Genomic DNA, 17,337 nt, shown 5'->3' on the forward strand with positions numbered 1-17,337 from the left:
AAAGTGGACTTACTGACCCCCGCAGGAAGCAGTGGCCCACACACCCCCTAGTGTATCTCTATGGGATACATGGAGGGGTCATGTCGGCACTCCCCCTTCCAGCAGACTGCCGGGGCCCCATTCAGGAGGTCGCAGGGGGTCCCAGCGGTTGCCCCCCCGCAATCTGTAATTTACCCCCTATCCTTTGGATATTGGATAAGTTCTCTTTCACTACACTACTCCTTTAAACAGCACATTGATAAACTCTTTATATGTCATAGTGATATGTCAGAAGTTTTAAACTGTGAGGGTCCGGGTGCTAAGACCCCTAGATGAGGGTACGTATACAGCGGTATTCTAGGTGTGCTGATTTATTGGTCTGCTGTCTTTTTCTCTGCATATCATTGCTTTATCTATTGCATGTCTGCTTCTCTGACTTCTTCAAGGCCTGTCTTCTTTATAGACAAACCACTCTGGTCCTGAGCCACCATGCCCCACTGACTATGTGGTGTGGCACATTGTTTTTCTTCCGTTTTCCAGAATAGTTTCAACCTCCCTATTTTTGTCTATTTATTCATATGTTTGCCTTGTGTTTCATTTTCAGGGCATTGCACATTGCTGTTGCACATGGAAATCTATCAATAGCCCAGCGAGTTCTCTCTATACTAAACCATGGTAGAAGAGATATAGATGTCCTCAACAACCTTAGACAGGTAATCACGGGGAATTTCTGTATTTGGCTTGTGAACACTTGGTAGATGTCATTTTAGGTAAAGTCTCAAAAGGTCCCCATGAGCATTACCCAATAGTTGGCCAAACCTGCTGACTTTGGTGGGACCGGCCGACTGTCTAATGTGTATGTGGCCCCCCAAATCTCCCTGAAGGTGATATTGAGGGAAAGAAGGGATATTGGATTTCAACTTCCCAAAAATGTTGTCCTCAGAGAGTAAGCCACCAACAGAGCAGTCTGGTAGCAGCTTACACCTTCTTTATCCATTAAGAACCTTAAATGGGCACTGTCATTAAAACTGACTTTGTTTGAAAAAAAAAAATCTATGTTTTATTTGTGTTTAAAAAAAGCTGCCACTAAGTGTCTCCCTACTTGTCCAGAGCACATTTCCCCTATCTCTTGCACAGACTTTGGACTTTGGCTGTTCTGGCAGAAGTCCAAAATCAGGAAATGAAGTCTGGAGTACTGAGGGGTGTGTGTACAGCCTTAGCCAATCATAGCTCATCTCACACTGAACTGCTCTGGGCTGTGTGTATCACAGGGAGGAAGTTCTCCCCTGTATGGCCTCAGATGAGACTGAGGAGAAAATACAGATCAAAATCAAGGTAGAAAACTAAAAAATAATAAAAATAAAGGCGGGGGTGATTTATCATGATGGGGGCAGTGAAGTGGGAGGATTCTAAAATTTAACAAGCTCATTATGACAGGTACTCTATAAGCATTGGGTGAAGGTTTGGATAGGTTGAGCCTATCCCAAAGGGTTCGCACATCCTGTCCTTTGAAGCTAAGATTGACCTTTTCTATATCAAGTTGCTCCAGCCTGAATCACAAAGTAGAAACATCAATCCTGAGTCTATCCTTACTTCACTTATTCTTACAAAATGATAGGCTTTTTGGAGTTTTGAGTGGGTGTAGAGTTGAAATTTTACTTATTATTCTGGTATGAAACGTTCCTTTAAAATAAAAGTTAATTTGAAAAAAATCACTCAAAGGCTACTTTTACCCTACCGTTGTCATACGGCAGTGTGACGGCCATCAGGGCCACCGGGAAAATAGAGGGGGGGGGGGGGAAATACAGCTTGCACTGTCTTTTTCTACCGCTACTCCCGCTGAAAAACAACGGCGCCCGACAGGCCTATTGACTATAATGGGGTCCATCAGGACCCGCTGTTGCCCGTTGTGCCCTGTCAAAAAGACAGCCGTCAAACACGTGCAACGGTAGGGTGAATGTAACCAAAGTCATTGAAATACACAATGAGGAAGATTTATCAAAACCTGTCCAGAGGAAAAGTTGCTGAGTTGCCCATGGCAACCAATCAGATTGCTGCTTTCATTTTTCAGAGGCCCTTTTGAAAATGAAAGAAGCGATCTGATTGGTTTCTATGGGAAACTCAGCAACTTTTCCTCTGGGCAGGTTTTGATAAATCTCCCCCAACGAGTGTATGACATGCGGTCAGCGCTCTTTGGTAGTCATCAGAGTCCACAGTCGGAATGGCCAAACAAAGCCCCAGAAGATTGTCCGGTGGGCCCTGGTTCTACACAGGTCCAATACTTTTATAACTTGGATGTCTTGTTGACCATAGAACACCACCAATGCTATTTTTTGACTTGTCTCAGTAACAAGAATAACTTGAATTAAATAAAGTAAAAATTCATTAAAACTTAAAGGGTTGTCTATTTTTCACCATTTTTTTTCCCATTTTTTTAAAATTACACTTCGGATGATTACAGAGTCTCTCGTTGCTGCAACTCTCACGATCACCTGTATTCTGTATAGGAATTTGGCAGTAAGTGTTCAGTTCTCCTGCAAATCCACCACAGAGGATTTCACAACTTTTATTGCAGCCAGTTGGTTGCCCATATAAGGCGCCGACATGCCAAGATGGTTTTTTATGATCTCAGTGGTCGAAGGTGAAAGCTAGGGCAGGAAACTCCCAGCCAAATGGCATAGTTACAGGACAACAGCCAGAAGCATTGGCAGATGCTTACAATATTGTGGATTTCTGGGTTACTTTGCCCTTTAACTGGCTATAAAACATAATTCTCTATCTTGCTATTATGTGGATTTGGCAAATCAATAACTAAGTGATTCTAAAATAATTCATTGCTTGTAAAGCTTACGGTCCATGGTGTTAGTCATCATATATCAGCTGGCTAGAGTGGTTTGTATGACTGTCGTATAATACAGCACATTAATAGCTTCTGGAGACATGGTAACTTCAATATATTAAGGTGTGACTGACAGACTTTCCAATGATAGGCTTCTTGCAATCTGCCCTGTTGTTGTAAAAAAAAAAATATGTTACTCAGTATCTAATCCTGATCATGTACATTTATGTAGATTTTATGTGTCTAGCGCCTATATTTCTCTAACAAATATCTTATATCTGTTGCTCACTTGGTTTGTCATCCTGTGCTCTACAGAAGTGTGTCCTCATTCTGTATGACTCATCTTCTTCCCTGAGTCTACTGTGCTATGCTGTGTCCCTTCATCAAATCACTGCAGGCTGCTCTGCATCCCTTTCCTCCTTTTCATATTGTATTCTGATAGGACAGGAGTGAGCACAGAGAAGTGCTAGCTCCACCGTCACTTCCTTGACTTTGTCCCTGCCTGTGCTTCAGCCGGGACAAAAATGATGTTGCAGCCAGATAGGATTATGTTCTGGATGGTAAGGGGACCCCTAGTGGTCTTTTTTTTTCATAAACCATGATTTCTATAAAAAGGAAATAAAAGTTTCCTATAAAGTATATTAAAAAGGTTAATGTTCTACCAAGATGTACAAAATATAAAAAGTTTTTAAATCTGACAGTGCTCATTTAAAGGGGTACTCCGCCCCTAGCATCTTATCCCCTATCCAAAGGATAAGATGTCGCCGCTGGGGACCCCGGGATCTCCGCTGCAGCGCCCCGCTATCATTACTGCACAGAACAAACTAACTCTGTTCGTAATGACCGGTCTGCCCCCTTGTGACGTCGCGGCCCGGCCCCGCAATGCAAGTCTATGGAAGTGGTTGAAAACCATATACGGTTTGAAAAATGATGTCCAGTTGCATCCGTTTTTTAAGAAAAAAACATATACATTTTTAACTTTTCTCTCCATTATGAATAAAGTTTCACTTGTTTGATTGAAATTTCAAGAAAAAAAAACTGTTATGTCAAAAACTGTATGGTGAAAACCAGGGGGAACTGTATGCACATACGGTTCTGTACAGTTCCCATTGACTCCCATGTTAAAAAAAAAAAATGTATACGGTTTAATACGTTTTTTCACCCAGACCAAAAACCATGGTTTTCTGTCCGAAGAAAAAAAAAGTAATAAACCGTATGGTTTGAAAAATAAAGACAACTGTATACATTATGGTGCATACAGTTTTGAATGGGAAGTCTATGGGCATGGTTTTCGGTACGGTTGCATATGTTTTTTTTTTTTATGAAACTGTATGCTGAAACCGTATAGCAAAATCGTGGTATGAACCCACCCTAACATCAGGGGTTTGGTACTTTTGCACCCCCATAAGTGCATCCCTGCAGGTCACCTATTAAAATCAAAAGGAAAATACATAATAAGAAATACCACAAAAAATAAAAATAAAAAAACATAAACCTCCTTTGTTAACAAGCATAGAGCCTGGTACGACAAGTCTTAATGAATAACTTTTATATAACACAATTGTCCCCGGCCCTGTCTAATTCTGCCCAATAAAACCCATCATTGTGGATTCTGCGGCATCGGCAGACGTGCACTTTATTATTAGTTCAGTGTTTCTCGTTCTTGCTGGAAGTCACATGACCCGGGGGATCCCCCTTGGCTGTTTATCTACGTTTCCTCCTTCTGCAGCAGTATGGGTGAGAACCAGTGATACCGCACAACAGACGTGGCTGCAGGATGAAGAACACAACAAAAAGCGTAATAGTGAAATAACCCGCACATTGTGACCTAAAGCCTTATTCTGGTTCGGAGGAACAGACATGTAGCAAAGCCGGTTTAATGTGGTTTTACATGGGACTGCAGAAAAACCTTTTCCGAGCACAAAAGAAACAGCTAGATTTCAAACTTAGCTACATGTGCACTACATACGTGATCGGAGTGTTGCATCACATCAGATCTTATCAAAGACGTGTGATCTGCAGCTGGTGGCCATGTCCAGTTCCTGAGATAGGCTACTTTCGATTTAGGGTGGTCCGTGTGATGCATGTTGGTCTAAACAGGAGCAGCAGAGCTCAACACCAGCTCATGAGGTCCTGAGCTGGAGACTTTCTCCCTCTACAATGTACATAAGACGTAGTTAATAACAGAAGTCAGTGAAAAGGTCAGGCAGCTGTCTCATAAGCACCCATTAAAATGTAATGTTTTACATTAATTTTTATCATTAAAGGGGGAACTCTGGTGGAAAACTTTTTTTTTTTTTTTTTTAAATCAACTGGTGTCAGAAAGTTAAACAGATTTGTAAATTACTTCTATTAAAAAAATCTTAATCCTTCCAGTACTTTTTAGGGGCTGTATACTACAGAGGAAATACTTTTCTTTTTGGATTTCTCTTCTGTCACGACCACAGTGTTCTCTGCTGACCTCTGCTGTCCATTTTAGGAACTTTTATAAATCTGTTTAACTTTCTGGTACCAGTTGATTTAAAAAAAATAAAAAAAATTTTTCCATGGGAGTACCCCTTTAAAGAGTGCCGTTCATGATTTTGTTAAATTTTATATTCCCCCCAGTTCACTGCCCCCATCATGATAAACCACCCCCTGCCTTTATTTTTATTCTTTGTTAGTTTTCTATCTTGATTTTGCTCTGTATTTTCTGCTCAGTCTCAGTCAGATGCACAGACTGGGAAGGGGCGTTCCCCAGCAGGAGTGACATCATCTGAAGCCATACAGGGGAGAACTTCCTCCCTCACTCTGCTACACACAGCCCAGAGCAGTTCAGTGTGAGATGAGCTATGATTGGATACGACTGCACATACACCCCTCAGCACTCCAGATTGCATTTCCTGGTTTTGGACTTCTGCCAGGCCAGCAGGAGTCCAAAGTCTGTGCATGAGATGTGGGGAAATGTGCTCTGGACAAGTAGGGAGACACCTAGTGGCAGCTATTTTTAAACACAAATAAAACATAGAAAACTTGATTTTTTATTTTTTTTATTTTTTTAAACAAAGTACATAAGAAAGATTTTTTATTTACCATAAGGAGTGCAATAGTAAAAAAAAATTTAATGAGAGTGCCCATTTAAACATTTAGGGTATGTTCACACAGGGCAAAGTGGCACAGATTTGCAAAGTGTAGAACAAATTCCCAACAAGTGTACATTATATCTGCAACAAATCTGCAGCATTTCAGTTCCAAAGGAACATTCTCCAGATGAACACAGAGAATATTGTGAATGAATACAGTCCTGCAGAATATCTCACCCCGGGTGTACACAGAGGAAGTGCCTTAGCAGAAATCACAGTGTGGCCGTTCACAGAGCTGGCTCGCATCTTGCAGCTATATCTGCATCTGAAAATGTATGCAGTTGATTAGAAGATAGTTCTACATACAGTTCCCACGGGGCCAGAGTATCATGACATCACGACTCCGTCCCCGTGTGACATCACCCCGCCCCCCTATGCAAGTCTATGGGAGGGGGCGTGATGGCTGCCACGCCCCTCCCATAGACTTGCATAGCGGGGGCATGAGGTGACATCACACAGGGGCGGAGTCGTGATGCCATGATACTCCGGCCCCGTGGTCGGCACCCGGCAGTTTGAGAGCTGGCAGTGCAGCGTGCAGCTCAAAGAGGTGGGTGCCGAATGCAAGATTGTGGGGGTTCCCAGCGGCGGGACCCCCACGGTCAGACATCTTATCCCCTATCCTTTGGATAGGGGATAAGATGTCTTAGGGCCAGAGTACCCCTTTAAAGGCAGCCTGCTTCACCAGCTGAGGGGGATTTGCTAGTTGCAGCTCACACTGCCAGAGAGAGCTGAAAGTAGAGTTCTTCCCTGCATTCGTGCTAAGGTTTTAAGCTGGTGAACAGTCTTCCTGGAGGCCTGGAAAAGACTTGCTTGGTGCCGCACGGCACAAACTCAGGTGTTAACAAAAGTCCACCTGTATTTCTTAGGTGTTTGTTACATTTTCCTTTGTTCTGCATTTAAATACTGTTTACTGTGTGGCAAGTGTGAATAAAACACTGAACTTTGATTTGAAAAGTACCGTTTCCTTGCCTCTATACTGCAACCGCACCTGTCTGCAAGAGCGAGTCATCACAATATATATATAATATACCTTTACATCTCTTCTCTTGCACTTCATTGCACTGTTTTTACATTACTTGACTTAGAGCCCTTAGGCCAAGGGGCAATTACAGTCTCTGCAAATCCCATAGTTCATATGTGTTCCAAGGCTCCATCACGTGGTTGCCATTTTCAATAGATGGAGTAGTATGATCATTTTGGCTTTCTGATGGTTCTTCAAGCTCCCCACATTAAAATATCTGAAGGGGTCACCCACTCTCTGTACTGATAAATGGTACTTATCATTACATAAGCAAGATGTAACATCTAATAGAATGAATCCTCTCTAACAAGTCATTGGCTATAATGTCACCTCCAAATGGGGTTTTCTTCTGATGCCCTGCAACCCTGACAATGCCTCTGATATTCCGATGTGCTTGGATTTGGTGAAAGATCGTGGGGGGGGGGGGGGGGGGGTATTTACGAATAATGGCTGTGGTATGTGTGTTTTTACTCCTTTTTTTCATGGGTGGCTTTTTAACTCACTGCACCAAATTTACAAAAAGGCACAAGTCGGGCTATAAATTTAGTGCAATTTCAGAAATGACTTTCAGGTAACAGTTCTAGGATTCCTTGTGTGTTACTGCAGCTTCATTGTGAATGTCCTTTATTTTACATTTCATTTTACATCTTTTCATTAGCTCACAGGGTTATAAATCTGACAAGGGGAAGGGGGCGTGCCCCTCATTGTGGTGGTGGGAGGAGTGTGTCCCTACCTTGCGGTGGTGGGAGGGGGTGTGCCCCTCCTTGTGGTGGTGGGAGGAGTGTGTCCCTACCTTGCGGTGGTTGGAGGGGGTGTGCCCCTCATTGTGGTGGTGGGAGGAGTGTGTCCCTACCTTGCGGTGGTGGGAGGGGGTGTGCCCCTCATTGTGGTGGTGGGAGGAGTGTGTCCCTACCTTGCGGTGGTGGGGGGGGGTGTGCCCCTCCTTGTGGTGGTGGGAGGAGTGTGTCCCTACCTTGCGGTGGTGGGGGGGGGGTGTGCCCCTCCTTGTGGTAGTGGGAGGAGTGTGTCCCTACCTTGCGGTGGTGGGAGGGGGTGTGTCCCTCCTTGTGGTGGTGGCTGCTCATGCAGCTGTGTCTATGACTCATGGAGAAGCCTGAGGCTGCTACACAACTGGTTGGTGTCCCAGTAGGTATGGGGACCCCTAGTGGTGGGATTCTGATGAGCCATTTACTTAATAAACTACTAGAAAATTGTGAAACAAACATATTACAAAAGGTTTGTAATTTGCATTTGTAAAAACTTAGTAATTTTAAAGTAATAATTTGGATAAACATGTAAACAAGTATGGTTTGTAAACTTAATTGTACCAAATAATTATAATTGTTTTAAGGAAATAAAAAAAACGAAATAAAAAACATTTATATATATATATATATATATATGTATATATATATATATATTTTTTTTTTTTTTTTTTTTTTTTTTTTGATTATTATTTTTTTTTTCAAATAACAAGGTGATTTCAACTAATTTGTGTAATTTGTATCGGTCTTCTGAGACTCTTCTGCTGAAGTGCATGTAAATGTGGGAGGACAATAAGAAAAAATAAAATTGCAATATGACTACACTTTATCCACTATTCCTCCTCACTATCTCTTTGTATCTCCTCATCTTCCTCCAGACACCTCTTCACCTTGCAGTTATAACTGATCAACCAGAATTTGTAGCTCTTCTCCTGCAGCACAGAGCCTCCCCTCTAATCCTGGACCGCAATGGACAGACGTGCGTTCACCTGGCGTGTGAATATGGGAGCATGGGGAGTCTGGAGGTGTTGATGAGGGCCGGCATCAGAGACCTGGAGGCCACTAACTACCATGGTGTGAGACTATGTCATATTATGTAATTATGTCATCCACCCGGTCAATGCATGTGGCAATGTAATTTATAAGTTAAAGGGGTTCTCCAGTGCTTACACATCTTATCCCCTATCCAAAGGATAGGGGATAAGATGCCTGAACGCGGTAGTCCCGCCGCTGGGGACCCCCGTGATCTTGCACGTGGCACCCCGTTTGTAATCAGTCCCCGGAGCTGGTAGTCTGATTACCGGCGACCACAGGGCTGGCAGGCGTGTGACGTCACACCTTTGCCCCCGTGTGACGTCACGCTCCGCCCCTCAATGCAAGCCTACGGGAGGGGGTGTGACAGCTATCACGCCCCCTCCCGTAGGCTTGCATTGAGGGGCGGAGCGTGACGTCACACGGGGGCGATCAGGCATTTTATCCCCTATCCTTTGGATAGGTGAAAAGATGTGTAAGCACCGGAGTACCCTTTTAATGTTCTATTTTTGACATCTGTTGATACTGATGGAACACAAGTGTTGGGACACTGCCACCTAGAGGTGATATTAAAAAAAAAAAAAAAAAAATATCCAAATAACCTATTGGGGTCAGAAATGCTTTACATCTATAAAGACCTAAAGAAAACAACAAGATAAAAATAAATCATCTAGGACTTCTAATATACATGTAGATCAGTGGTCTCCAAACTGTGGCTCTCCAGACGTTACAAAACTACAACTCCAAGCATGTTGGCCGATAGCTGTCCAGACATACTGGGAGTTGTAGTTTTGCAACATCTGGAGGACCGCAGTTTGCAGACCACTGTAGATGATACAGTGGTGCATCAAGTTACAATATTAATCGGTTCCAGGACGACCATTGTATGTCGAGACCATAACTCTATGGTAATTGGTTCTGAAGCCCCAAAATGTCATCTAAAAATAGGAAAAAGTGAGGATTAAAGAAAAATAAGTAGATAACTAATACAGATAAAGCAAATCCTTACATATAAAAGTAATAAAGATCTGCTGGGAGCTGTAATCACTGTCTATGTAGAGGACAGGAGCTTCTTCAGGGTCCTGTACAGTACAAAGTGCTCTAAAAAAGTAACATGGAGCCGCCATCACCTGGTGTCCAAAGGAGCAGCTAACCCTGGTACAGGTAAAGAGTACAGAATATGTAGTACCGCCCTGTACTGTAGGGGGCGCTACCAGACAGGAATTCAGTGCATACGCCTTAGTAATACAGAGGTTTTACCAGTGAATGCCTTTTCTCATTGGTCAGATCTTCCAGCCATTGACATGTTTCACGTATCTGGACTGTCTGTACATTGTATGTTCAGTCTGGTTTCAAGTTATGATGGTCCAGAAAAGACCATTATATGTGGAAAATATTGTAACCTGAGGCCATTGTATGTTGAGGGATCACTGTACTCTGTTTGGATAACGTATTTGCACTACTCTGCCCCTACTGGCTATGAAAGGTAACTGCCATTTTACACTTTTTGTTTCTTAAAGTTATTTCGTGATCATTTTAGTGACCTCACAGAGGAAGTCCCCTACGTTTTACAGTATATGACAACATGTCATGAATAGTCTACGTTCCTTAGCACGTTACATTTAACACATTTTACATTTAGTGTTAGATTATCACCAGATCCACCGATGCAATTGTTATGGTCCCATCGACCATTAAACAATATGATGGTGAATGTCCATTCACTTTGTGACTGTGTGTTAATAAACTTTGTATTTTTTGCATTCTCCTATACATGACCAACACGGCAACTAAATAACTGCATAAGCGACAGCAACCTCCGCATTGTACGGTATTTTGAGGTTTCGCTCGGTTAGATGGTGCCTTTAATGTGTTAGTATGTTTGTATTGTAATACAACTGGCTCCACATCACTCATCATAGCTGTTTTCTTTGTTCCTTCAGGTATGACCGCATTACATGTGGCCGTCAGGTCAGGACGTCGGGATATCACTGCATGTTTATTGGAGCATGGAGCTGACGTGAATGCTGTGGTACAATACCCTTTAATGTCTTACTTCTTGGCTTTGGTCTTGTTTAGATTGTTGGTATCGGTTACACAGTATTTAACCTATATCATTGTTTATAATTTGGAAGAGGAAGAGCTTCAGGCCAACCTTATTCCTGGTATCTGTTCCCATTTCTGTATGTTGTTATTCTGATTTAAAGGGGTACTCCTCCCCTAGACATCTTATCCTCTATCCAAAGGATAGGGGATAAGATGTCTGATTGTGGGGGTCCCGCCGCTGGGGACTCCCGCAATCTCCGGCATTTATTTAGAGCAACAAGTGCAGCGTCGGAGGCTCGAGACGTCACGGCCACGCCCCCTCGATGCAAGTCTATGGGAGAGGGCGTCACGCATTAAGGGGACTTGCATTAAGGGGGCATGGCCATGATATCACAAACCTCCGCCCTGCATCGCCAGTCATCTGGCATGGAGCGAAGTTCACTCCGTGCACCGGATGTCTGGGGCATAGCAGCCGAGATCCTTTGGATAGGGGATAAGATGTCTGGGACAGAGTACCCCTATAATCGACCGTCATGTCCCCTCCCATAGACTTGCATTGAGGGGGCGTGGCCAGGACATCACAGGCGGGGCGTGATCGTGACGTCACAAGCCTCCACCATGCATCGCCAGTCATCCAGCATGGAGCAAAGTTCACTCCGTGCACCGGATGTCTGGGGCACGGCAGCCGAGATCCTTTGGATAGGGGATAAGATGTCTGGGGGCAGAGTACCCCTTTAACTCCCTCAGTACACATAGATGTTGGTTTATGTAACCCAACATCTAAGGCCTTGTTTACATCTGCATTCGGAGATCCATTTGGCAGTCGCAGAGTCCATTACCGAGCAAAACAGGGGAGCCGGACAGTCGACCGCACAGCGGACACCAACAGATCATGACAGGTCTCATTAACTTTGAATGGGATCCGTCAGGCTTCCGTCTGTTGTTGAGTTAAGCGCAGAAGAGAACTGACCTGCAGTAAAATTCTCTGCTCAATCCCGTCATTTTAACTAAACCTGCAAATGGAGCTCGGAACCATCTAATTTTGGAGTATAAAACTGGGTAAACAGGTGTGGTAATGGGGAGGGTGCAATGTAGGGCAGATGTTGTAACCCTGGGGGCAGATGTTATTAACCCCTTCTTGTTGTGACGCCAGGGCGTGGTTTAGCCTTAACCACCTGAAGGTAATACCGCTGGTCCTGGGCTAGGCACGGGGGGGGGGGCAATGAAGACACTGACGCCAAGTTACAGACAACGGTAGCTTTCTGAGGGTAGACAGATGATACAGTCTATGCAGTACAGCCAATATCCCAAGGAGGTGACCAGTGACACAGGGGGACCTCGCAGGTTTGCCGGGACTTGCAGTATGTAGAGACACTTTAGTGCAGGCCACGGTGACTATATAGAAGACTTGACTTGACTGACATTGACAATTGACATGAAGATGACTTTGACCTTACTTGAGCTGACTTTGTGCCTGTAGACTTTTGGCTTGAGGCCTGAAATGCTCCGGACACAGACACTGAGACTACTGCACTGGACCTCAGCAGGAGCAAGAATGCTGGAAGAGAGAGATTGTAGCTCCACCCCACCCAACCCCATAGGTCACTTGAGGGGTCACCTAGCCACTAGTGCCTCCTGGGTAACAAGCACATGCTCACAGTAATTAAATTACACTTTTAACATATAACATATGTAGATAGGGGATAACACTGCAGGGGACCCTGGGGACATAAAGGGACTTTGCCTGACAGGGCAGGAGAAGGGTATGGGAAAACACCATCTCGTACTGGGCCACCGCACAGGATTCTGAAGGCCAACAATTTGATAAATTATGTACCTGCCACAGGAGCCGTTCGGACTAGTAAATAGGTCTTTCCATTTACCCCCAATAAACCTAGCAATATTTGCTTTTTTTTGTCAGGTTTAGATGGGATTGTCCTCTACTGGTTCATGTGAGCAGAACTGTGGGGGGCCCAGTTATTTGGCAAAATTATTTTGGAGCCAGCCCTGTCCCTCTTTTTCTGGTATGACATAGGGGAATTCATATAGGGAAAATGTTGCATATATTTTGAGTTCTCATATAGAAACCTGTCCCATCCCTTTGTGGTTAATTCCAGTCTCTACTACAGGATTTGAAGAGTGGACAGAGCCCCTTAATCCAGGCTGTGGAGAATGGTTCTGAGGAGCTGGTGTCACTTTTGCTTCAGGTGAATAAGTCATATAGTTATGATCAGACTGTAATCTGTATACCAAGTATCATAATATGTATAGTACAATACTGTCTGTTTACCAAAATATAATGCTGAAATTACATCTGAAAAGCCACCACGACCTTGTCCTTTTGATGGTGCTGAGGACATCAAAGTAGCCTGGGACAGAAGGGAGATGTGTATGTTACTGCTATATTTAAATGGGCACTGTCAGATTCAAAAACTTTTTATATGTTGTACATCTTGGCCAAACAGTAACCCATCTAATATACTTCATAAGAAAATTTAAACTCTTATTTTTTTAAGAAATCATGGCTTTGTCCACGCGGAAGCACAGGCATGGACAAAGTCCAGTAAATGAGGGTGGGCTAGCACTCCTCTGTGCTCTCTTCTGTCTGATAGGACAGTTGAGAGCACAAAGGAGTCCTATCAGACAGGAAAGAGCACAGAGGAGTCCTATCAGACAGGAAAGAGCACAGAGGAGTCCTATCAGACAGGAGGGAGCACAGAGGAGTCCTATCAGACAGGAGAGAGCACAGAGGAGAGCTATCAGACAGGAGAGAGCACAGAGGAGTCCTATCAGACAGGAATGAGCACAGAGGAGTACTATCAGACAGGAAAGAGCACAGAGGAGTCCTATCAGACAGGAAAGAGCACAGAGGAGTCCTATCAGACAGGAGAGAGCACAGAGGAGTCCTATCAGACAGGAGAGAGCACAGAGGAGAGCTATCAGACAGGAGAGAGCACAGAGGAGTCCTATCAGACAGGAATGAGCACAGAGGAGTCCTATCAGACAGGAAAGAGCACAGAGGAGTCCTATCAGACAGGAAAGAGCACAGAGGAGTCCTATCAGACAGGAGAGAGCACAGAGGAGTCCTATCATACAGGAAAGAGCATAGAGGAGTCCTATCAGACAGGTGAGATCACAGAGGAGTCCTATCAGACAGGAAAGAGCACAGAGGAGTCCTATCAGACAGGAGAGAGCACAGAGGAGTGCTATCAGACAGGAGAGAGCACAGAGGAGTCCTATCAGACAGGAAAGAGTACAGAGAAGTACTATGAGACAGGTGATAGCACAGAGGAGTCCTATCAGACAGGAGAGAGCACAGAGGAGTCCTATCAGACAGGAAAGAGGATAGAGGAGTCCTATCAGACAGGAGAGAGCACAGAGGAGTCCTATCAGACAGGAAAGAGCACAGAGGAGTCCTATCAGACAGGAGAGAGCACAGAGGAGTATTATCAGACAGGTGAGAGCACAGAGGAGTACTATCAGACAGGAGAGAGCACAGAGGAGTACTATCAGACAGGAAAGAGCACAGAGGAGTCCTATCAGACAGGAGAGAGCACAGAGGAGTCCTATCAGACAGGTGAGATCACAGAGGAGTACTATCAGATAGGTGAGAGCACAGAGGAGTACTATCAGACAGGAGAAAGCACAGAGGAGTGCTATCAGACATGAGAGAGCACAAAGGAGTGCTATCAGACAGGAGAGAGCACAGATGAGTGCTATCAGACAGGAGAGAGCACAGAGGAGTGCTATCAGACAGAAGAGAGCACAGAGGAATACTATCAGACAGGAGAGAGCACAGAGGAGTGCTATCAGACAGGAGAGAACACAGAGGAGTGCTATCAGACAGGAGAGAGCACAGAGGAGTGCTATCAGACAGGAGAGAGCACAGAGGAGTGCTATCGGACAGGAGAGAGCACAGAGGAGTACTATCAGACAGGAGAGAGCACAGAGGAGTACTATCAGACAGGAGAGAGCACAGAGGAGTACTATCAGACAGGAAAGAGCACAGATGAGTCCTATCAGACAGGAGAGAGCACAGAGGAGTCCTATCAGACAGGTGAGATCACAGAGGAGTACTATCAGACAGGAGAGAGCACAGAGGAGTACTATCAGACAGGAGAGACCACAGAGGAGTACTATCAGATAGGTGAGAGCACAGAGGAGTACTATCAGACAGGAGAGAGCACAGAGGAGTGCTATCAGACATGAGAGAGCACAGAGGATTGCTACCAGACAGGAGAGAGCACAGAGGAGTGCTATCAGACAGGAGAGAGCACAGAGGAGTGCTATCAGACAGGAGAGAGCACAGAGGAATACTATCAGACAGGAGAGAGCACAGATGAGTGCTATCAGACAAGAGAGAGCACAGAGGAGTGCTATCAGACAGGAGAGAGCACAGAGGAGTGCTATCAGACAGGAGAGAGCACAGAGGAGTACTATCAGACAGGAGAGAGCACAGAGGAGTACTATCAGACAGGAGAGAGCACAGAGGAGTACTATCAGACAGGAGAGAGCACAGAGGAGTGCTATTAGACAGGAGAGAGTACAGAGGAGTGCTATCAGACAGGAGAGAGCACAGAGGAGTGGTAGCCCACCCTCACTTACTGGACTTTATCCATGCCTGTGCTTCAGCTTTGACAGAGCCATGATTTTATAATCCATGAGTTCTATAAAAAAAAGGAAATAAAATTTTCTTATGCAATATATAAAAAAGGTTAATATTTAGCCAAGATGTACAACATAAAAAAAGTTTTTGCATCGGACAGTGCCCATTTAACACACAAAGGGTTAGGCAGTGCAGCTCGCCCTAGGAACCATGCATGAAATATTATGAACACGTCCATAGTGTGCCTATGAGTATATAAAATGGACCTGTAAGGAAATTTTGGTAAGAAGTAAATTATTTTTAACAACAATTCTATAGGTAAATGTTGTCTTGTTGAAATGTTGACGTGCAATGATTCTAGGCCTTGCCATTAACACCAGTTTACTTGCTCCCTACAGAAAGGAGCGGAAGTCAATGGACTGACCTATGCAGGCAATACGGCTTTGCATGTGGCGAGTGGACGAGGGCTTACCGAGATAGCACGGATACTACTGAGGAGTGGAGCAGATAGTAGCATAAAGAATTGTCACAATGACACGGCCATGACAGTAGCAAAAGACAGAAAGGTGAGCCGGCCTTAGGGACAGTCTTCTGAGGAAGGAAACATGTTTTTTTTTTTTTAAATCAACTGGTGCCACAAAGTTGAGTAGATTTGTAAATTACTTCTATTAAAAAAATCTGAATCCTACGACAGTGCTCTCTGCTGACACCTCTGTCCATATCAGGAACTGTCCAATGCAGGAGAGGTTTGCTACGGGGATTTGCTTGTACTCTGGACAGTTCCTGATATGGACAGAGGTGTCAGCAGAGAGCACTGTGGTCAGACTGGAAAGAATCCCAGAAATGCAACTAAAGCAGTAGTCTCGAAATGTGGCCCTCCAGATGTTGCAAAACTTCAACTCCCAGCATGCCCGGACAGCCAACGGCTGTCCGGGCATGCTGGGAATTGAAGTTCTGCAACATCTCGAGGGCCCCAGTTTGAGGCCACTGTTTTAAAGGGATGGTTCGCCTTCACATGCAAATTGTTATATCCCTTCAGTGCATGTAAACTAGGCGTAGTAAATTAGATCGGTTACGGTAATTAGTTAAATGGTCGTCATCGGTCAGGAAGGAGTTAAAAAAAATATATTATTTTGTTTCTACAGCTCCTATACAGATCGATGCGTTTCCAGGGTGCCAGTTAGAGATGAGCGAACTTACAGTAAATTCGATTTGTCACAAACTTCTCGGCTCGGCAGTTGATGACTTATCCTGCATAAATTAGTTCAGGTTTCAGGTGCTCTGGTGGGCTGGTAAAGGTGGATACAGTCCTAGGAAAGAGTCTCCTAGGACTGTATCCACCTTTTTCAGCCCACGGGAGCACCTGAAAGCTGAACTCATTTATGCAGGATAAGTCATCAACTGCCGAGCCGAGAAGTTTGTGACGAATCTAATTTACTGTAAGTTCGCTCATCTCTAGTGCCAGTCTACAAAGACACCGTACGTTGTCTGATTCTTCAGGTCACACTTCTTTCCATCTGTCATCTACTTATAACTAATGTATATTTAGTTGAGGGGCAAGAAGTAAAGCTGGGTAGTCGTAGGACTGGAGGATCAGACTACACAATGTCAGTTTGTAGTCTGTTACCCTGGAGAGCCATAGGAGCCATAACAATCCATTCATTGTAACAATAAAACACATTGGTTGGGATGGTGGGGCTTCTGTTTAAAGGGGTACTCCAGTAGAAAACCATTTTTTTTTTTTTTTTTTTTAATTGACTGGTGCCAGAAAGTTATACAGATTTGTAAATTACTTCTATTAAAAAAATCTTAAAGGGTACCTCTCATCAAAAAAACTTTTGATATATTATAGATTAATGTATGCAGAATAACTTCACAATTGCATGTTATTAAAAAATATGCTGTCACGATGCCGGCTGGCAGGTAGT

At 44.1% G+C, this 17,337-nt stretch overlaps 1 protein-coding gene across 6 annotated transcripts in view; it reads left to right on the plus strand.

Annotated features, from left to right (window-relative positions):
• The window catches only part of BCL3 (BCL3 transcription coactivator), a 79,676-nt gene that overhangs the window by 45,127 nt on the left and 17,212 nt on the right, over positions 1-17,337 (plus strand). For 5 of the 6 annotated variants that reach the window (XM_056542450.1, XM_056542448.1, XM_056542446.1 and 2 more), the window contains exons 4-8: positions 584-692; positions 8,604-8,799; positions 10,701-10,789; positions 12,921-13,010; positions 15,808-15,975. In XM_056542450.1, the coding sequence (XP_056398425.1) occupies positions 584-692; positions 8,604-8,799; positions 10,701-10,789; positions 12,921-13,010; positions 15,808-15,975 (652 nt within the window). The remainder of the gene's footprint in view (positions 1-583; positions 693-8,603; positions 8,800-10,700; positions 10,790-12,920; positions 13,011-15,807; positions 15,976-17,337) is intronic. The other variant, XM_056542452.1, reaches the window with a different exon arrangement.

Source organism: Hyla sarda, chromosome 10 (genome assembly GCF_029499605.1).
Source record: "Hyla sarda isolate aHylSar1 chromosome 10, aHylSar1.hap1, whole genome shotgun sequence".
NCBI classification, from domain to species: Eukaryota; Metazoa; Chordata; class Amphibia; order Anura; family Hylidae; genus Hyla; species Hyla sarda.